Source organism: Culex quinquefasciatus, chromosome 3, assembly GCF_015732765.1.
Source record: "Culex quinquefasciatus strain JHB chromosome 3, VPISU_Cqui_1.0_pri_paternal, whole genome shotgun sequence".
NCBI classification, from domain to species: domain Eukaryota; kingdom Metazoa; phylum Arthropoda; class Insecta; order Diptera; family Culicidae; genus Culex; species Culex quinquefasciatus.
The window spans coordinates 155,381,967-155,405,112 of record NC_051863.1 but is presented as its reverse complement, the minus strand read 5'-3'; the positions used below and the strand labels follow the sequence as shown (position 1 = coordinate 155,405,112).

Genomic DNA, 23,146 nt, shown 5'->3' with positions numbered 1-23,146 from the left:
AGGCTTTTGTTGACTACGCACCATTGTAAAACATACTTTCGAAAATTTCTATTTCATTACGGGTTCAAGCTACAAAATTATTGAATTCGTGTTTTAGTAAATGAACCAGAAAAAAGAAGGCGTCGTACAGAAGAATTGTTACAATTATGCAGATATAATTTTAAATATCAATAGCATTAATGCTCTTCAAAAAAATGAAGTCACTGTCAGGATCGTCAGGGTGATTTGAAACCGTGAAAATAAATGAATAAACCCGTAGTCAAACGCCAAACCCATCGACAGTGCATTGTTTAACCATTCAATCGACGGAAATCAATTTACGACCGTTTTCAGCTTTAACTTGGCAGCCCCTGAAAAAATAGAAGTAGTCTAGCCGTTTTACGCCATTTACCGCTCGCAAAACCTGCACGCCACACTCGATGAATGGGACCAATTAAAAGAGTTTGATTTTCTCTATTTTTTCTTTTTTGTTTCTTTCAGTTAAACCAATTATAACTCATTCATCCTTTCGGGGCCGAGATCGTCTTGAAACATAATTTAATTTACACAAAAATGAGGGAAAATCGACATTCGGGTGGGGGGCATTAAAGACTAAGCATTTACAAAACCACTTGCATAACAACGGAGGGTTGGTGACGATTTGAATTGTTTTCATCTTCATGGTTTTTTGATTCACTTTCTCTTTTGAATTTTCACTTTTTTTTTTGCTATGGTTGGTTGGTTGATTCTGAGAACTTCTTCTTGTTTGGTTCTGAGGGAATCTTGATTTTTTGTCATTCAAATCCGATGCCAGATTCCAAACAAAACAAAACATTTTTTTAACCAATGAAAAAGTTACGGTTTGATATTTTATTTCAGCTAAAACTATCATAAAATCAGGCATCACTGTTGCCATCATCAGCAAATGACTTATTTGTGTGGTTTTAAGTGTCAAACTGACATGCAAAGAGATATCAAAAGAGATAGAAAGAGGAGAACAAAGTGTTCAAAGAGAGAAATTTATGTGCAATTTACAGAGTAAAATTTCGAAAAATTAACACCCTAATTAACCTATTATTCGAACAACGACTCATTCTGCCTTTTCACGTGTCAGAATTTCCAGCTCTTCAGTTGTTTCTGGTCGATTGAATCCGCGTCAGTCACCTTAAAAGTTAAATTATTTGTAATTTTTGCGATTATATTTAACCTCACACTTTCTTACCTTTTTCACACTAGTGTAACGTGATATGGTACATTCTTTCGAAAAAGATGTTGAATTTCAATAATTTAGCTCTCTTTATTTGCGTCTCGTTCTGAAAGAAGGGAAATCAAAAATGTGACATTAGTTGATCTGTCTGCAATTTAGAATGAGATAAAACGTTTGACGTTACCTTGCAGAGGATTTTTGCGAATTTGGCTTGTTGAAAACTGGCTTTTGGCAAAGTCATTCGAATGCTTGAAGCAAAAAACGCTGCTGGTTGATTAGTTATCTGTAGTTATGGTTGAAATCGGTGCAATCAGTTGTTCCAAGCTGCAGCAAGTTCATCAAATCGCCTTTGTTATAATTGCTTAAATTATTTTAACCTTTTTTTCAAATTTCACCCCCAAATAAATATTACGAAATTCCAACACCAGTTGAGCTTTCAATCGAATCAATTCGTATCCTGCCCACATAGCCACAACTTCATCCCACTTCTATTCACGCAATCCCAGTGAAAACTTTTACGTCAGTGGTGCTGCAAATGATAGACGACTGTGCCTCGATCTGTCTTTCACTCTCGGTCGTCGAGAGGAACGGAACGTGCCCGGCATAGACTATTTTTAAGGTAGACAAACTGCGACATTCCTGAGTGTGGTGGCCGTCGCCAGGTGCGAAAATCATCAAACTCATTCAAAACCAACCAAAAAAAGAAGAGATTACAGGGAGATTGTCAATGGGGGAAGCAAAAGAAATAATGGTTAGTGTTTTTTAATTCAAAAGCGGTTGTGTTGTTTTATTTGATCCAAATAAAGAGCGTTTTGCAGTGGTAACCTCCTACGTTTTGATAGTCGCTGGATTCGGTTCGCCTGGGTTAAGGATTGCGGGTTTGTTTTTGTGAGGAATAAAGTAAAAGCACTCATTAAATTGCTGCAAAACGATCACAAACAGAGAAATCGATACGATTGATGCAATTGACGATGGTGAAATTTATCATTTTTGAACGATTGCAGCGTAATTTGTAGCTTGCTTTCAGCAAGAAATTTAATGATTTGAATCAGATCCCGAACAGTAGCATTTGAATACTAGAGGTTAAATCAACAACAAATTATTTTAAAATATCTGATCAACTTTCCTTTAAACCAGACCCAACAATTCACAAATTAAAATGCAGTATTTTTACAATCAGATTGTTGTAGGATTGGGTCTGTAAGTTTGACCATTTTGAAATCAGAAGAAAATAGCTTCCTTTTTTGCTGTGCACCCTGAAAGTTATAAGTTAAGGATAAATTTTGTTTCCAAAAAAAAAAAAAACAAATATATAATAGGTTATAAAAGGTTATGAAAATTTCAAATTGCATACACCGTAAAAAACATGGTAATATAACATCTGGCACATCTCTTAAGCCAGAGATATCGTGTAATTTTACTTCTGAAAAAGTGTAATTTTACCACTTTTTCTGGTGTAATGTCAGTTTTTCAGTCTGAACCAAAGTAAAATTACATCAAAATAACAGCTTCCAATTTTACATATTTTTTAATTGTGTAGTGCAATAGGTTTAAGACTAAAAGGTTGAGAAATTTGGTAGTTGAATATTACCATGCCAATTTCGATGATATTTTACCATTTTTTTTCTGACACATAATCTGTCATCAGTTCCAGATGTAATACTATTGAGCAATTCCAGCCCAAAACAGGATTTTTTTAGGTTATTTTTTCTCGACCCTCTCCGATTACAATGAAACTTTGAGGACATGTTATCTTACGCTCACGTAAGCCATTTTTGTGTATATGGAGCCAGTTTCACTCTATATACCATTTGAGAAGGGCGTTAAATTATTAAATATTATTGTAATTCGTACTTTAAGAATTTCCATTTCCATTCAAAGCGTATCAAAAAGTGGTCAAAGAAATTTTTTTAGGAAATTTGACGAGCTTTCGGAAAAAATACACTGAAAGAAAAAAACACTCCGCTTTTATAAGATTTTTTGATTTTCCAATTAAAAATTCAAAATTGAAGGTGAGCCCAAGATTTTTTTTCGTTCAAAATTTTTGTGAAAATATCCTAAGATGATACAAAAAGACTCACGAAAAATGCAGGATGGAGCAACACACAATGTTTTGCCTTTCTTACTAAAGAAAGGTATAGGGTTTGCTTTTGGCTCCGACGCCAAATCCAGCTTCGTTCCCAAATCATTTCTAGAGAAATATTCATTCGAAAAATCTGCAAAAAATCATGGACGATCGATTTTCTACGCCTCGACGCCTCGTTGAGCTTCACATGCAGACGCGAGTAATGCTGGCGCGTGATGCGCGTATAGAGTTTTGTTACTAGATTACCCCCTTTTAGTGCAAGTTGCTTTATCGATTGCTCGTTCATCACACATCGCCTATCATGATTATCTATGCTAAGCTTCAGTGAACGCATACTAGACGCAAGCAGCTATTCGTTCTGAAGCCCCATGTTCATTCTTTTGCTTTTCTTTTTTGTTTTGCTCATTCTCTGATCGATCTCTGAGTGAACGAATTTCTGTTGAGCGTTCAAGCTTCCCATGCACCAGTTACAACGCACATCGCGGGTTTGGTTTTTTAGCTTCGGTACGAGCCTTTTTGTGTGTTAGTATTTTGGTTCATCGTATCGGCTTGTCGGCAATAAACCCAGCGTGCGTTTGTCGTAGTGAAGTCTCACCGAGCGCTCAGTCGCAGTATGCTTCCCAAACCCAAAAACGCCTAAATGCCATACTACATAATTTTCTGGCTTGCTTATTGAAAGTTCACAATTTTGCCTAACGCCTAAATGACAGTTTAGTGAATTACAGTAGGCGTTTCAAAGCTTTCAAGAACATTTATGCGGCTTTACCGTTACATCGTTGTTTACAACACGGCAAATTCTCGGGTGTTGAAACACTTTCTGCCAGTCATTTTGTAACCACTTTAACGCATTGGAGCAAGACGGAATTATTTTGTTTTCTTCTTAATTTTTAATATTTTGAAAAGTGCAAAAAAACACTCAGAGAATACGAACAATTTAGCGATATGCAGAAAACATTACGAACATCGCAAATTGTGAGCTAATTCTCTGTCTCACAAATAATTTGTTCTGATTTTAAAAATCGAAAATGCTTGTGTGCGAGCACAGCTTACACCCGACCATGGCAAATGAGGCAAAAACCAGCGCTTTTCAGTTTTATGAAAAAATCATGTTGAGTTTTGAATTGATTCATAAATGGACCATTCTTTATTTTGCTATTTCTTTGAAAAAAAAAATCAACTGCCGTTATCTTCCTTTTGTAAGAAAGGCTCTATCTCACCCCAGGTGGGATTGAATCGGGTTTTTTTTCAAAAGTGCTCTAAGCATCAAAATTTTCAAAAACCGAACACGAGTCTCGATTCTCCAGACAAAAATGAAAGTCTCTTTATTGACCATTGTCCTAGGTCCAATCCTTTTGAAGTTACAGCGGTTTTAACAATAAAAATGTTAAAAAATAGGGTTTTTGATGGTTTTTGACAATTTCTCTGTAACAGACATGATTTTTCAGTCTCGAAAATATTTTTACCGGAAAGCTTATCCAATTTCCCATAAGTTTGTCTCTGAGCACATTTCAATTGGATGTATGGGCTTACAGATATAAGCTAATTACATTGCTCATAACTGAAAACATAATATTTTTCAGTGTAGTATAGTAACCTGGATAGTAAATTAGCATAAATCATAAAAAAACGAGTTACTTTGAAAAGTGGTCAAAGACAAGCTTATGCGAAATTGGACGAGCATTCCGGTAAAAATATTTTCAAGATTGAAAAATCAAGTCTGTCATATAGAAATTGCCAAAAACCTTCAAAAAACTATGGTCAATATGGAGAATTTTATGTAAAATTGTCTGGAGAATCGAGTCTAGTATTCGGTTTTTAAAAATTTTAATGTTTAGAGCACTTTTGATAAAACACTTTCAGTAAATGATTTTTGTATTTTTTTAGGTGAGTTGCTCCATCCTGCATTTTTCGTGAGTCTTTTTGTTACATCTTAGGATATTTTCACAAAAAATTTTAAACGAAAAAAAATCGTGGTTCACCTTCAAATTTGACTTTTAAACTTAAAAATCAAAAAATCTCATAAAAGTCGAGTGTTTTTTTTTTCTTTCAGTGTATTTTTACGGAAAGCCCGTCAAATTTCCTACAAGTTTGTCTTTGACCACTTTTTGATGCGATGCAACAGCATTGAGATACAGCAATATTTAAATTACGAAATACAAAAATATTTAAAACACTTACGCCCTTTTCAAATGTCACTATCGAGTGAAACTGGCTCCATATACACAAAACTGGCTTATAAAAGCGTAGGATAACATATCTACAAAGTTTCATTGAAATCGGAGAGGGTCGGGTATAACCGATTCCCTATTTGACATGGAAATGCTCAATATGATCAAACGAATTAAAATTTGTAAGATTTTTCAATTTATTAGAGTTTTTTATTTGTAAAATACTAAAAACTTTACGTAATATCGTTTTTCATTCGAAAATAAAATTATTCAAAATATGCACAATGGGTATCAAACGAAGCAAAATTTTGCATGCATTATACAAACATCTAAATTGTGTGAGTTTCATACAAAATTTTGCGTCGTTTGATACCCATATTGCAAATTTAAAAAAAAATTGAGAATTTTTGAAAAAACACGATAGTTTTTGAAAATTTTGGTATTTTACAAAAAAAAATGTAATAAAGTGAAAAATCAAACTAAATTTTGCTTCGTTTGATACCCATATTGCAAATTAGGAAAATTCGAGTACCTTCAAAAAAAAAGGTATTTTGCTTGTTATTTTGTGAAAATTTTAGCATTTTCAAAAACAACTTTTTAAATTTAAAAAAAATACTTCGATGGCTACTCACATTGCAAATCAAGTAAAATTGCAAATACGGTATTTTGTGATTTTTTTTTGTTTTAACATAAACAAATCTAATAAAGTGAAAAAGCATACACAATTTCGCTGCGTTTGTTACCTATATTGCAAATTAAGAATATTTCGAAAATATTACGGTGTTTTGTGAACAATTTTAAGAACATATTTTATTTTATAACTTACTACATTTAAAAAATATATTCTTAGTGGAAGCATTGAAAATTTAACATGATATGGTTGAATTGAGTCGATTTCAGAATGATTTTTAAAATGAGTTGAACAAAATCATAATCTCTGTTAAGAGTCATTAAAATTTATATAATATTGATAGATTTTACCTTTAGAAGAAGAAGTCCTCCATAAGGATCTTTTTTTTTAAATATGCAGATGGAATTTCAATTAATTGATTTTTGTAGAGATCTAGCTCAAAACAGAATGTTCTTGGTACATTTTTTGTCGACCTTCTCTGATATCTTTGTAACTTTGTTTACATTTTATTGTAGATTTATACAGGCATTCTTGTGTATATCGAGCAAGTTATACTAACAACATCTCGGCAACCAGAGGAGACAGATTTTCAATTTTCAAAAATAAAAATTTGCAAAATTGTCTGGTCTAGATGACAAAAATACTATGGAATTCAAAAAAACCTTGCTTTAAACGTTATTTAATAATAGGAGTGCAAACATTCTATCCACCTTTTTCAAAGTTTTGAGAAATCATGATACATTTCTAAAAAAAGGCAACACTGCTTCATAAATTTTGACCATTTTGTTTGTGATCCATGTGTTTTAGATTAATAAATTGCATTTCTGGTCATCTTAACCCTCTAATTCCCAATTTTTTTTCGAAAATTTTAATTTTTTCCGTGTTCAGGAGGTTATTTTGAGCAACTTTTGTTCTACGAAAAACTTTACTTCTCTTGTTTTATGTTTTTCTTGTTTCATTTTTAGTATTTAGTTTTTTTTGCTTGTTTTTGGTAGTATTTGGCCTACCCACCACCTATCATTACATTTTGCCTACCTAGTTTTTTTCATGTTTTTAAGTCCCTTTTCCAATTTTTGCTTGTCTTTCACATTTTCTGCTATAAAATGGCTTTATTATCATTTAATATGTAAAAAATTGCGTAGAGGAATAATATGGGACACTAGAAAAATTACTGCACACTTCTCTTAACTTAAAATATAGGAAATGTAGGTATAAAACACAGCCATATTTTTAGCATATATTTTTAAAAAACATTGCCAAAAAAGTCACATTACGCAAGTACAGCTTCCAACCCTATAATTTATTTAAAATTTTAAAAATTCTTCTTTCTAATTCTTTTTAAAGATCAAAAATTGGTTGAAAATGGATTTTTAGCGATTTTTTAATCAAATCCCGTCTAAAGGTGGGGTTGGGTTGTACATTTTATGATGACTTATATGGAAGAAATAATTGTGCACAGTTTTGCTTGTGCCTTAGAGATCAACAAAGTCTCTGTTAATATTAAATGATACGCTATAACTGCTCGGGATTTAGTTTGAAATATACCAATTGGTCGAATTACAAAGTCTTGTTTACTGCTCAAAATAAGAAAATTACAAATTGTTTCAGTCAGTTTACCTTACATCGGCAAACTTCGAGTAATTTGTTATTCTTTTTTAGTCGCTGGATTTGGCTCCCCTGTGTTGTTTGGGGATAGCAATGTGATAGTAAAATTAGAACCAGATTCAGTCCTGCAGACTGAACTAAATTGAATTGATGATCGATTTTAATTTAAAAAAAATTGCAATAAAAGAAAAAAAAATTAAATAAAGAGAAAAAGCAAAAAAAAAAACATGCAGTTTTAAATTATAAATAATCAAATCAGGAATCTTTGTGCAAAAGAAAATCATAAAAATAGAAAAAAAGTAAACATGACAATTGCATGAAAAGTGCATACGAATTTGGTCGCGATCAAGGAGCTGTGAGATGGGTTAAGTAAAAGTGATGCGAGTTATGACTTTTATTTTTATTATTGTTTATATTTATATCTTTATTTCGTAACAGTTAAAACTAGTGATGAAAGGAAAAAAAAAGAAAACTTAAAAATGGAGGATGATTTCGCTGCCGCAACCTTGAACGCAGCCGGGGTTACCTTCTGTGTGACCTGGGCCGTTGGGCGCGCGCTACCTTAACAAGTGAACAAGTAGAAACTTTTTATACCTCCCTAGAACGTGGCTGTTTGATTGTTTTTAAATTTAATTGTTTAAAACATAACTTAGTTTCGCGGTTAACGGCGGTGCGTTTTTTTTGTTTGCTGTTTTTTTGTTTTGTTTTAGAAGAGCAAATTTTCAGCTTAACCTAGAAAAAAACACCGGTAAAGAAACAATAATTGGAAAAGCATCAGACGAGAGGTAAACGGGAGGCGCCTCGGGAGGGCTAGTATCCTACAAACCGGGAAGTATAGAAGAAAGAAGAAGGGTGGAGAGAGAAAAGCTGGTCAAAATCGAAGCAGAACGTGAAAAGCAGAAGCGGCGCACTAAACACGGTGTAGGAAAAAAAAACGTTGAAAGCACTCTTTTTTTCGTTTTTGGGAATTTTGAAACAGAAAAAAACGGGGAGGACTTGTACAAAAATTAACGTATACAACACTGTTCGAAGAAGAAAAAAGTCTTGAAAATCTAGAACTAAGCTGTAAATATACGAAAATTCAAAAATGGCGTTTCGGCCACTGGTAACCGATTCCGAAGGAGCCAGAATGAGTCACAGAACAACGGCATGACCAGAACTTGTCATATCTCTCAATTTCATGAAGTTTAGCATGTCGGATGATAGGGTTTCTTCCATGTTCTGGAAGTGTCCCCAAGCGGCCACCGGTAACCGGTTTCGGAGTGACCATAATGAGTTAAAGAACGACGGCATGACCACAAACTGTCATATCTTTAAATTTCATGAAGTTTGACATGTCGGATGATAGGGTTTCTTCCATGTTGTAGAAGTGTCCGCAAACGGCCACCGGTAACCGGTTCCGAAGTGGTCAAATGCGTCAAATTACAGCGGCATGATCATTACTTGGCATATCCTTCAATTTCATGAAGTTTGACATGTCACATGATAGGGTTTCTTCCATGTTGCGGAAGTGTCCCCAAGAGGCCACCGGTTACCGATTCCGGAGTGACCAGAAATAGTCAAAGAACAATGGCATAACCAGAAATTGTCATAACATTCAATTTCAAGAAGTTTGACATGTCGGATGATAGGATTTCTTCTATGTTCTGGAAGTGTCCCCAAGCGGCCACCGGCAACCGGTTCCGGAGTGACCAAGAAGAGTCAAAGAACAGCGGCATGACCATTACTTGCCATATCTTTAAATTTCATGAAGTTTAACATGTCGGATGATAGAATTTCTTCCATGTTCTGGAAATGTCCCCAAGCGGCAACTGGTAACCGGTTCCGGAGTGACCAGAAATAGTCAAAGAACAATGGCATAACCAGAAAATGTCATATCTTTAAATTTCATGAAGTTTGACATGTCGGATGATCGGGTTTTTTTCCATGTTGTGGAAGTTTACCAAGCGGCCACCGGTAACCGGTTCCGGAGTGACCAGAAATAGTCAAAGAACGGTGGCATGACCACAAACTGTGATATCTTTAAATTTCATGAAGTTTGACATGTCGAATGATAGGGCGACTTCCATGTTGTGGAAGTGTCCCCAAGCGACCACCGGTGACCGGTTCCGGAGTGACCATAATGAGTTAAAGGACGACGACATGACCACAAACTGTCATATCGTTCAATTTCATGAAGTTTTACATGCCGGATGATAGATCTACTTCCATGTTGTGGAAGTGTCCCCAAGCAGCCACCGGTAGCCGATTCCGTGGAACCAGGATGGGTCGAAGATCAATGGCATTCACGAAAATTGGCATATCGTTTAATTTCATGAAGTTTGATATGCAACATGAGGAAAAATCTTCAAAAGAGTCTAGTTGACCGTTCTCAGGGTACCCGGTAATCGGTTCGAGGTTAACCGATCCAAAAAATTGAAAAAGATGAAAAATTGCTTCATTTGGATGTAAGGTTTCATCTGAATACAAAATACAAAATTTAAATCAGACATCGTGCTAACTTGTCGTACGTGCATTTTGGGCCAAATTGAGTTAAGAACGCCATTTTGTGCAGCTCACAATGCCTCACCTTTTGACCTTCACAGATCCCCAAAATTCGATTTCAATCCTGAGATATTCAACAAAAACCGAAAAACTCCGTACATTTTGTCACTTTACATATGAAAGTAGTTTCAATATTGTCGTGCTATCTTGTCACTCCATGAAAATTGATGTAAGTGCGACAAAAGGCCAAAGGATTTCAGGCCAGGAAAGTCAGGATGCGTTTGTCGCACGTACAAGCTAGACTACCGTAAACATTTGTAATTATAACTCAGGACTCCAGCAACCAACTTCAACCAAACTTTGGGACAATGCACAGAATGGTGAGCCAAACAAAACGTGTTTGTTATTGTTTACATTGCGTGCTCTCGTTTTTGAATATTCAAGGTCAAACATTAAAACGCGTTTTTCTCGGAACGTCAAAATGGCGGGTGCGACAAGATAGCACGACGACGTCGAATTGTTAATCGAAAGAAAATCATCAAAATTAAAAAAAAATAAACTATAAATTTCTTCGAACAGCACAATTCTAGACAAGACAGACTACACCAAACGTTCGGACGGACAAACGGAATTGGAAACAAACCCTGAGGCTTTCGTTTTGTGCAGGACACGGGACAGGTGGGACGATGAGAGAGGTTTGTGGCAGCAGGAAGGTTTGTGGGGACAGAACAAAATTTCACTCGTAGCCTGGATGAAAAATAAAACAAGCAAATTGTGAGACGCATTTCTGCAAAAATACAAAAATCAAACAAAAAACAGAGCGCACCTACAAAGCAAACAAAAAACTCAAACAAAACTATTTTTCTAACCAGCTGTGGCAAAAGTGTGACAAAGTTTGGTGAAAAAAAAACAAAAACATGTGACAAAGTGCAATGTAATGTATTTCCAAAAATAGCAATGACAATGTAACGTGAAGCTGAAAGTAAAGTAAATGTAAAAATGTATGGCAATATGAATGTATCTCAGAGTGTAAACAAATGGAAACAAACAAAACAACAACCACATGTGGCACGTGGAACAACAGCAACTGGACAAAAACGTCAACAAGGGACAGGGTAACAGTACATTAAGAGACGCTCATCCGAGATCATGGTCAGTCCACAGAATCGATCCAATTAGTGACGTCAGCGTGTGTGTTTTTTTTCATCTGTTCTAGTTTTTCTTGTCGTGTTTTTTTTTAACGTGTGCCTTTCCTGACTCTTAGTTGTTTGCTATTTACCACATGTGCTAGCGAAAAACGAAATATTTCCGTAATCTCTCTCTCGAAATTTGCTCTTTTTTCTTGCAGTTGTTGCTGTTGCTCAAGTTGTTGTTGTTGTTGTTAGCAGAAGGTGGGAAAAAATAAAGAATTTTGCTGCAAAAAGCTCGCGGCGAAGCTTGCGTTTTTTTTTTTGCGAGAGATAGAACGAAAGGGAGGTAGATATTGCTTGTTGCAGTTGGGGAAATTATTCTTCACCTGTCATAACCTCCATGAATTCTGAAAAAAGGAGAAAAAAAAAAAACATAATTTAAAATCAAACATCAAAACATGGGGCGAATGGAATACCTTCAAAGTCTACTGTTCCGGAACCGTCAGCGTCAATCTCGTCCACGATGTCGTCCAGCTCTTCCTCGGGCACCGCGCCGTCCAGCTCCCGGAGGATCTGCTTGAATGTATCGAGTGGGATGTAACCCTTGGCTGAGGAGGAAAAAGAAGAAGAATGGTTTCAGTGCTGGTCTCATTTAGTTTTGCCTTCCTCACCTCAATGAGGAAAGGCTATAAAATCACTCGATAAAAGAACTTCTTAATTCGTCCTCCTAGACCAACCTTCACGTATACCTATCGACTCAGAATCAAATTCTGAACAAATAGAAAAGTACTTCAAAAGTTATGCTAAAACACGATTTGGCTAGAGTTTGAAATATTGTAAAAAAGATTGGTTGTTGTATGAAACCCCATCATGCTACATAATGTTAGAAAGGTATTCGAAAGACCTTTCCAACGCGTTCAAAAGATTGAAGATCTGACAACCTCATCAAAAGTTATGAGCACTTAAGTGTAAATTATACACTTTTTTGAGGGCGGATCTCAAATATTTTGATGAAAAAATTGTCCGGATCTATCATGCGACCCATCGTTGGATAGGTAATCAAAGACCTTTCCAACGAGCCCAAAATATTGAAGATCTGACAACCCTATCAATAGTTATAAGCACTTTAGTGTTTTTAATTCACATTTTTGAGGCCGGATCTCAGATGTTTTGATACAATAATTGTTATTTATACACTTTTTTGAGGCAGTGTGGTGTATGAATGCGAGGAAGGCACCAACCACCCAAAGGTGGATTAAGTAACTTTTTTTTTTATTTTCACGGTACTGTTTTTTTCTGGCGTCTTCAAGGAATTTTTCATCTATTAATTCTATTAATTTTCTTATATGAAAATGTTTGCAGGCTAAAAATTGATGATTACAACATCCCGGGCAGACGGTAATAACAAAATTCATGCCATTTTAATAACATATACTTTTAAAATAACTCAAAATGTTATGGAATATTCTTGCAAAATCCATTTTTGCATAAGAGCTTAGTAACAGTTTATGTTATCATAACCAAATTTGTTATTGGTCGGATATTGGTTGAAAGTCAAAACAACTTGGGAATAACATTTTTTGTTATGGAAGACTGTTATTGGGATGATCGGATTAGCTGTTAAAATAACAAAAAAGAATAAAAAAGATTTGTTCGAAGAATAACGCAAAATGTTATAAATCTGTTATTACAATACCCAAGTAACATTTTTTTCCAGGAGTTCTACAAGAGCTCTTCAAGATAGCTACAGCATAGCAGTTTGGACCGCGGTAGGATAAAATTCTCTTCAAAACTTCTTCAGGAGTTTGGAAGAGTACTTGAAGAGAGTTGTATCCTACCGCGGTCCAAACTGCTATGCTGTAGCTATCTTGAAGAGCTCTTGTAGAACTTCTGGAAAAAAATGTTACTTGGGTTACAATCCAATAACAAAAAAGTCAAAACGGTGAAAACAAATCTTGTTCTAAATAACATAAAATGTTATTGGCCTAGTATTTTCAAATTATAAAAAATGTTATTCCCACGTTATTTTCGTCTGCTCGGGATTTGGTGTCGAACGGATTTTTACGTAAAATTGTAATTCCAATTTGAGTAGTGCTGTGCCTGTGTGGACGCTCAGTCCTGTTTTTTCGTGTTATTTTCCGTCTCTTTTGTGTCGCTGTTCGAGTGCATGGGGTGATTGGTCATTATAATTAAATAATAGCATCAGTAGTGCTGTGCCTGTGTGGACGCTCAGTCCTGTTTTTTCGTGTTATTTTCCGTCTCTTTTGTGTCGCTGTTCGAGTGCATGGGGTGATTGGTCATTATAATTAAATAATAGCATCAGTAGTGCTGTGCCTGTGTGGACGCTCAGTCCTGTTTTTTCGTGTTATTTTCCGTCTCTTTTGTGTCGCTGTTCGAGTGCATGGGGTGATTGGTCATTATAATTAAATAATAGCATCAGTAGTGCTGTGCCTGTGTGGACGCTCAGTCCTGTTTTTTCGTGTTATTTTCCGTCTCTTTTGTGTCGCTGTTCGAGTGCATGGGGTGATTGGTCATTATAATTGAATAATAGCATCAGTAGTGCGGTGCCTGTGTGGACGCTCAGTCCTGTTTTTCGTGTTATTTTCCGTCTCTTTTGTGTCGCTGTTCGAGTGCATGGGGTGATTGGTCATTATAATTAAATAATGGCATCAGTAGTGCAGTGCCTGTGTGGACGCTCAGTCCTGTTTTTTCGTGTTATTTTCCGTCTCTTTTGTGTCGCTGTTCGAGTGCATGGGGTGATTGGTCATTATAATTGAATAATAGCATCAGTAGTGCGGTGCCTGTGTGGACGCTCAGTCCTGTTTTTTCGTGTTATTTTCCGTCTCTTTTATGTCGCTGTTCGAGTGCATGGGGTGATTGGTCATTATAATTAAATAATGGCATCAGTAGTGCGGTGCCTGTGTGGACGCTCAGTCCTGTTTTTTCGTGTTATTTTCCGTCTCTTTTGTGTCGCTGTTCGAGTGCATGGGGTGATTGGTCATTATAATTGAATAATAGCATCAGTAGTGCGGTGCCTGTGTGGACGCTCAGTCCTGTTTTTTCGTGTTATTTTCCGTCTCTTTTGTGTCGCTGTTCGAGTGCATGGGGTGATTGGTCATTATAATTAAATAATGGCATCAGTAGTGCGGTGCCTGTGTGGACGCTCAGTCCTGTTTTTTCGTGTTATTTTCCGTCTCTTTTGTGTCGCTGTTCGAGTGCATGGGGTGATTGGTCATTATAATTGAATAATAGCATCAGTAGTGCGGTGCCTGTGTGGACGCTCAGTCCTGTTTTTTCGTGTTATTTTCCGTCTCTTTTATGTCGCTGTTCGAGTGCATGGGGTGATTGGTCATTATAATTAAATAATGGCATCAGTAGTGCGGTGCCTGTGTGGACGCTCAGTCCTGTTTTTTTCGTGTTATTTTCCATCTCTTTTGTGTCGCTATTTGTGTACATGGGGTGATTGGATTTCTTCTGTTTCGTGTTGTTTTCATCTCTTTTGTGTCGCTGTTTGTGTGCATGGGGTGATTGGTCTTCTTCTTCTTCTTTTTTCTTTATTTTTAGTTCGCGCGTTCGTTGGCCAATGAGTTTATTTTTGTTCTCTTTACATAGTTTTCGATAGAAACGATCCGAATTCTTTTTTTTCGAGACAAGCAAGTCGTATTGCTGGATTAAGTCCTTTCTATATCATCGATGATCGGAAGGCACGCCGACGAATATGTTTTAAGGCTTATGATATAAAATCATTTTAATGAATAAAGCCCTTCTTACATCACCGTTGATCGGAAGGCACGCCGACGAAGAATTTCTGGAGGATCGCGGTCGAACTAATACTATATTTAAAATTCTAGATAGCTATCTTTCGGATTCGATTGTGAGTAGCGGGACTTGGCGGTTACTATGCAACGTATTTTTTGGAGTCTTTTTATATTTTAAATTTATAAGTCCTTCTTTTATCATCGTTGTTAGGAAGGCACGCCGCCGGTTAAGTTCGTTTAAGTTATTGTTTTAATTTCATTACAATCGGTTACGTGGTGTCCTGTTTTCTTTTCGTTTATATTCGTTGATCGTAATAATTTATTCCAACTGGCAGCTTTAGTATTAACTCATCTACTATTTTTGACATTTGCTCGCGTTATCTTAATTGTACCAACAGTAAAAATATACTGATAAGTCCAGCCCATAGCACTACAGCTCGGTTGGCACGCGTTCGATTAAAACAAACTTTTTAAATAATCAATTATTTATCTTTCCGCAGCCGGCTGCCTAAGATTTAAAATTTCAACCGATAAACAAAATGCTCATGGTCACATCACTGCCACTCGTGAATCCTGACCTCATACCCATCTACTAACCCCTCAAAACTCATGTGATACTTTGTCGGAGAAGCAGTCGATTGGGCGGTCTCTATCACTCAAGTATCGGACTAACATTCCCATCCACTTCCCCGTGACCCTACCACTGGTCGTGGCCGGCGCCGGTATTGATCAGCATGATAGGGGCCTTTGAGAAGTTGCGAAGCGAGGAAAGATAGCTCCCACTTATCTTCCACGGCTCGTGGATGTAACTTCTGGAGGTCCTGGTCAATAACGGAGTAGCAACTGCGGGTGGGCACCTATGCTTATGCCTATGCTTATGCTTAAATTGTAATTCCAATTTGATGGCGTATTCAAAATTCCGAAATAAACTACTAACTAGACTAATTCGTACCCAAAACAGGCACGACCCTCTCCGATATTGGGCAACGAATGATTGAAAGGTTGAAGCTGCCGGAAATAAACTAATTACCATCACCACCTATCCGATATTAATGAAACTTTGTTGAAGTGTTATCCTAGGCGTATATAAGCCATTTTTGTATATATTTTGCCTCCTATATGTGGGACAAACTTCAAATGCGTTTTTCTCAACTTGCTATTTTTGCATATGAGCAGTTCTTTCAGATTTCGGTCATTCGATTTTTTTGTATTGAAACTTTGTTGGTGCCTTCGGTATGCCCAAAGAAGCCATTTTGCATCATTAGTTTGTCCATATAATTTTCCATACAAATTTGGCAGCTGGCCATACAAAAATGATGTATGAAAATTCAAAAATCTGTATCTTTTGAAGGAATTTTTTGATCGATTTGGTGTCTTGGGCAAAGTTGTAGGTATGGATATGGATTACACTGGAAAAAATGATACAAGGTAAAAAAATTGTGTTTTTAATTTAACTTTTTTGTCACTAAAACTTAATTTGCAAAAAAACACTATTTTTTTATATATGTTTTAGAGGACATCAAACGCCAACTTTCCAGAAATTTCCAAGTTGTGCAAAAAATCTTTGAGCGAGTTATGAATTTTTGAATCAATACTGATTTTTTCAAAAAGTCGAAAAATTGGTCGCAAAAATTTTTCAACTTCATTTTTCGATGTAAAATCAAATTTGCAATCAAAAAGTACTTTAGTGAAATTTTGATAAAGTGCACCGTTTTCAAGTTAAATCCATTTTTAGGTGACTTTTTTGAAAATAGTCGAAGTTTTAAATTTTTTTAAATTAGTGCACGTAATTGCCCACTTTTGAAAAAAAATGTTTTTTAAAGGCTGAGAAAATTCTCTATATTTTTCTCTTTTTAAAACGCCCTTTCAAAATGTTCGTCTTGGTTTAAAATTTTTAAAATATTTCACGGATGTTTCATAGTTTAACATTGAAAATCAGACCATAAGTTGCTGAGATATCGACATTAGAAAATAGTGTGTTTTTTGGGTGGGACTTAGAAAACATCAATTTTCCTGTTTTTAAACCTTTGCATGGCAATATCTCAGCAACGAAGGATCGTATCAAGAAAGTTTAAAAATGTAAAATATGAAAAAAATTCTCAGCTTTTCAAACATATTTCAAGGTGGGCAAACATGTGCACTAATTTAAAAAAAAATGAAAAACTGCGGCTATTTTCAAAAAAGTCACCTAAAAATGGATTTAACTTGAAAACGGTGTACTTTATCAAAATTTCACTAAAGTACTTTTTGATTGCAAATTTGATTTTACATCGAAAAATGAAGTTGAAAAATTTGTGCGACCAATTTTTCAATTTTTTGAAAAATCAGTATTGATTCAAAAATTCATAACTCGCTCAAAGATTTTTTGCACAACTTGTAAATTTTTGAAAAGTTGGAATTTGATGACCTCTAAAACATATAAAAAAAATAGTGTTATTTTGCAAATCAAGTTTTAGTGACAAAAAGTTAAAAAAAAAATCACCAAAAATTCTTTTACCGTGCATCATTTTTTTTCAGTATAGTCCATATCCATACCTACAACTTTGCCGAAGACACCAAATCGATCAAAAAAATCCTTCAAAAGATACAGATTTTTGAATTTTCATACATCATTTTTGTATGGCCAGCAGCCAAATTTGTATGGAAAATTATATGGACAAACTAATGATGCAAAATGGCTTCTTTGAGCATACCGAAGGCACCAAAAAAGTTTCAGCCGGATTAAAATATATCTGAAATCTGAGAGAACTGCTCATGTCTAACAATAAAACCAATATTGCTTTTTAATTTTTTGAGTTATGATACTACATAGGGGAACCGCATCTAATTCCAGCGTGCCTCTAATGTTGCCATATCAGTGATAAATAGTTTTATACGAAATGAGCAAACAAGTTTTTATAAACAGTTTTCCAAAATAAAAAATACAGGAAGTTTAGAGAATTAACCTGCATTTTAACAAATACTGAACAATATTTAAATTTTTTTTTTTGAATTTTAGATAACTCCGACTCCGATTCTGACTCCAGGTTATCAGAAATGTTCGGCTCCGAATCCGACTCCGACTCCAGCTCTGACTCCGACTCCAACTTTTGATCCCCAAAAAAGCCCGATTCCTCTGACTCCGACTCCGCTGCCCTAATAATATTAATAATTTATAAAAAATGATGACAATCATTCATAACATTAATAATTTAACATTAATAATACTAAAAATAATAATAATAATTTGTACAGCAGTTCCATTCAATAAGAGCATTTTTGGTAAAACGCAAGGAACGCGTAAGTCAATGGTCAAACAAAAACATATGGGTCTAATTATTTAGGCCAAGGAACTTTATAAATAAAATTCAGTTCAAACGGAATTGCTGTATCAAGATTTTAAAGCGAAGATGGCGATACGAATGGTGCACGCCCAAAATGTCGTTAACACGCTTTGTTACTAGCATTATAAAAAAAGTCTGCCAGTCCATGACAGCCACACTTTTTCCTAAAGTTGAGGGCCAAAATGGCGGTGATAAAATATTTAAAAATGCATGCAAATGCAACTCTTAAAATTTGACTTATTTTTTACTTATTTACTTGTAACAACAAATTCGAGTACTATGACCCCGTTATTGAACTCGAGTTTGATTCTACAAGAAAGTCAATAAAAATAATGCAAGAATGCAGATAATCGAGTCTGGACTGTATTAAGGTGCCTAACACAAGATTTTTTTTTATCATTTTCAGATTTTTTAATCATTAGCAACAATCTTAAAATACTTCAAATTGACTTCAACCTTTACCGATTAAAGAAGCTTCATCCAAATTCAACCCCAGTTATGCAATTCCGATGACCCCGACCGCGGTGCAGTCAACTGCATTCGACTGCAGTCACCCAAAATATAATTAGCCGGCTCCCCCTCGCCCCTCAACTGTCGAAAGAAATTGAAAACTCAAACTTCAAACGCCCTTCAACAGCAGCAGCAGCGCCGAGGTGAAACAAATTTAATCGGCCAAATGGTGTGCCGCTGAGACGCCACAGCTGCTAAGTTGGCTAATCTAGCGCCTTCTAGTTACAGCTGCTTGCCAAAAGGCGGAGACTTCGGAGCACGGCTGAGTAATCTTTTCCAACACTCACATTCCTTACGGCCAATCGGAACTAGTTGGTTGCGGGCGACCAAGTTGTACATTTGCAAATAGATACTTGGTGGAAGGCAAGGAAAATTCAGTTAACTTTTACAATTTTTTTTAAATATCAAAAACATTTTATGATTAATTAGAAACATTGAATGACTTGATCATTATTTAAGAAAACCAAAACTTATTGTCAAAAATTTTGTCCATCTAAATGCCCACTGTGCAGCTGAAGCCGCACTACACGCAGTGAGGCATTACATCAAAATCTGCACTGGTTGCTGCGCCTCTGGCAGGGCAAAATCAGCATCGAGAAGATGACACTTTGGTTCACTGCAAGCAAGCAAACTATGCAAATCAGAGCGCACACAGAACCCGACAGTCCTGTAGAGAAAGAAAACAAATCTTGAGCCGAACTTCAGCTGGCAGCAAGCAGAAGCGCTGACTGATACAATCCTGGTCTAGAGCTGGGTAAATATGACGGAACAGGTTTAGCGAGGAGGATTCTCGTTAGGTTTGCCAAGGCTTAACTAGATTATTTTTTGACAGCGTAGGGTGAAGGGAGCTACGTTGAACTTAAACTGCTCAATGCAATTCTCCAGGTAATCCGCATGAAGATTATTTAATCATTTTTTTTTTTCGAGGAATAGGCAAATAAATTTAAAAAAGAATTGATCACGAGCTATGGTTCTAACATTTCAGAGAAATTTTCCGATTAATGAGCAAATATTTGGCAAACTATTTTTTTTATTTGTCTTCTATACAAGTTTCTTTACAATTTTGGTAGTAAATCATTCAAAAAACAACTAAAATATTCAAAAATCTGATCAAATCAACGTGTTCGACAGAGTTGTAAATATTGCTTACAACAATCCATTAAAAAATGCTCCACCATGAATTTGAAATTGCACACAAAATATTGAATTGCGCTAAACAATCATTTTTTTGAAAAATCTCATTATGGAACTTTTGCATTTTCTCGGAAATTTTCTGATCCCAAAAAATTTTTTTTTCCGAAATAGTTTGGCTTGCCCATTACTACCAAAGGTAAAAAAGTCACGTTTTAATTTTTTTTTTATCAAAAAAATAATCAATTTGCATGTAAAGTACTTTTTGAACTCAAAATCGGATTTCCATCTAAAAAAAATCATCCATGTTTTTTTTACTATTTTACTAAATTTTTCAAACATTATAATTTGGCAACACTGCCAAATGAATTTCGGTCAACTAGTGCCGTAGCACTAAAGGTGCCATTTCGTATTATCTTAACAATATCAAAAAATGAGATTTTTCTAAATGATTATGAGGTTCAATAAAATATTTGCATGAAAAGTAAATTTAAAAAATATGGTTTTTTTAGGTATAACTATGTTTTTTGGGATGTTCTAAGCAATATCTACAACTTTGCCGAATGCACCAAATTGCAAATCCGTTGAATGGATTCTTAGAGAAGGGATTTACTAATCAATAAGGTGTATACGGAAAGGTTTTTTGTTATGATTAGGACTTTTTTTAAGGCATACTTAAATAATTATTTAATTCCAAAAATATGTTTTACATATTATCCACTTCTTTTTTATTTTTTATTTTTTACATTGATAATTTTAAGAAGGCAATGAGTGAAAATTTGATACTGAAGTCATGAATTAAAAAAAAAGTAATTTTCAATGTTTAAAATTGACGCTTTGTGAAATTTTCTGCCCTTTGCTATGAATCAAGAGCAGCTTTTTGAACTGAATGAAAACACTTAGTTTTTATATTTTCAAATGTTGGGCTTGATTTTGTTTTTTTTTTTTTTTTGATGATAAGTTAATGGTGCCAGAATTTGAAATAATAAAAAACTATTTTCAATGTTAAAAATGTTACTTGACAAAAAAAATAGCTAGATTTTTTTCAATTGCGAAATAAGTTTAATTGAAGTGAGCAGAAAATTTCAGAATAAATTAATTTTCTATGATTTAAAATCGAACAAACAGCTTCTGAGATATTTTGAGTTAAAAAAATTGGGATTATTTGATGAAACCGAAAAAAAATATTTTATCACAAAATTTTAACTCAAAAATGCTGTATCTCAACAACCAGCAGTCCAATCAACAATGTCATACAATTAAAACTGAAGGATATTTCAGCCTATCAAAAATATTTTTTGCAAGAAATCTCCATGACATAGTTAACATTCCAACGCCCAAGGCTCCAAAAAAGTTGGAAAAGTAACTTCAACTCGCCGGTTCTCGGGCATAACTCACCCAATCAAGACGATTCTTTTTCCAAGGGATTTGTTAGGATGTCTAGATCATCCTAGAACTTTGCAGAACTCAATTTGATAAAATCTGTAGTTTTTTGCAATCAAAAACATCTTTCCAAAATTTTGTTCGCGTGTAAAACAAAATTCCCCAAAAATTTCGCGTAGGCAGTCGTTTCAAAAAAGTTGGAACGCGACCATCCACAAACCACGTGGACACATTTTTTTGTAAATTTTAAGCCCCCCTGCATAGCGGACGATTGTCCATACAAAAAAAATAAAAAAAACTTTTTTTCAAAAAATAATATAGACTCACATTTCAGAAAGAACATACATACAAAATAACGCCCTTTTGAAATTTAAGTCTTGATTTGAAAATTTTGAAATATTGTTTTCGAAAAGATCGGAAAATTTCACGAATGTTTTATATTTTAACATTGTAAATCGGACCATTAGCTGCTGAGATATCGACATTAGAAAATGGTGGGGGTTGTTTGGGTGAGACGTAAAAACATCAATTTTCCTGTTTTTAAACATTTGCATGGCAATATCTAAGCTAGTAAGGATCGTATCAACAAAATAAAAAAAGAAAATTTTCTCAGCTTTTCAAAAATATTTATTTCAAAAATGGGCTAACATAAGCACTGATTAAAAAAAATACTAACTTCGATTCTTTTGAAAAAAGTCACCTAAAAATGGCTTAAACTCGAAAAAAAATATAAATTGGTCAAAGATTTTTGCCCATTCTGGGTATTTCTGATAAGTTGGCATTTTATGTTCCCTAAAACATACCAGAAAAAAAAATAAAAAATAGTGTTTTTGCTAATAAAGTTTAAGTGACAAAAAGTGAATTTAAAAATACCCATTAGAGCAACACATGTCTCATGGTGAGAAACATTGGAAAGTGATAAACATTGAATAAAGAAGTTGATTAGCGAAAAAATTGTGCACTGTATTCCGCCCATTTTTTTACCGTGTATCATTTTTTTTCAGTGTAGTCCATGTCCATACCTTCAACTTTTCCGAAGACACCAAATCGATCAGAAAATTCCTTCAAGAGATACTGATTTTTGAATTTTCATACAGCTGCCAAATTTGTATGGAAAATTATATGGACAAACTAATGATGCAAAATGGCTTCTTTAGGCATACCGAAGGCACCAAAAAAGTTTCAGCAGGATTAGAAAATACAAAAAAAAATTGGATGACCGAAATCTCAGAGAATTGAGCATTTTCGAACCGTGCACTTTATCACCAAATTTATTTAGTAAATTTCGACTTCAAATTTGATGATGCATATAAATTTTGAATATTTTGATTTATGATTTTTTTTTCCAAAAATCATTGCCATGGAAAATTTTTTTTAGGTCTATGTTCCCCACCTTTAAAAAAATCTTTTGAAATCAGGCGGCAACAAAATAACTATTGTTGAAAATGTAAGTTTTAATTGAAAACCCAATTGGTCCCAAAATTAGAATGGGGACAGAAATAAAAGTTTAGAAAATAAAATATTTTCATAAATTCATTGATATTTTGTAAATTGTTGAATAACTAGAATAGTGAAAAAAGCATTTAATGATACATTTTGCGTCAACATTTTGACAGTCGTGCTTAAAATTTGAAATTGGTTTTGTTTTAGCCCCCCGTGACCTTTACCATAGCCGAGGGATAAAAACTTTAAATAAAATTATTTTTTTTAAATCAAATCACCAGAACCAGATTTTGTAGCATCTCATACTC

The 23,146-nt window shown here is 34.8% G+C and overlaps 1 protein-coding gene and 1 long non-coding RNA gene across 3 annotated transcripts in view; both read right to left on the bottom strand.

The window, feature by feature from the left end:
• Nucleotides 1-631: 631 nt before the first annotated feature.
• LOC119769975 lies at nucleotides 632-1,885 on the bottom strand. The gene is made up of 3 exons (XR_005278601.1): nucleotides 1,371-1,885; nucleotides 1,202-1,292; nucleotides 632-1,143 (listed from the first exon to the last, which is right to left on the bottom strand). It is a non-coding gene; the product is annotated as an uncharacterized LOC119769975 (long non-coding RNA).
• A 6,176-nt stretch (nucleotides 1,886-8,061) lies between these two features.
• The window catches only part of LOC6045472 (troponin C, isoallergen Bla g 6.0101), a 33,422-nt gene continuing 18,337 nt past the window's right edge, over nucleotides 8,062-23,146 (bottom strand). For both annotated transcript variants that reach the window (XM_038263928.1, XM_038263929.1), the window contains 3 exons: nucleotides 11,767-11,898; nucleotides 11,440-11,697; nucleotides 8,062-8,494 (listed from right to left, as the gene is read on the bottom strand). In XM_038263928.1, the coding sequence (XP_038119856.1) occupies nucleotides 11,666-11,697; nucleotides 11,767-11,898 (164 nt within the window). In that variant the 3' untranslated portion in view covers nucleotides 8,062-8,494; nucleotides 11,440-11,665. The remainder of the gene's footprint in view (nucleotides 8,495-11,439; nucleotides 11,698-11,766; nucleotides 11,899-23,146) is intronic.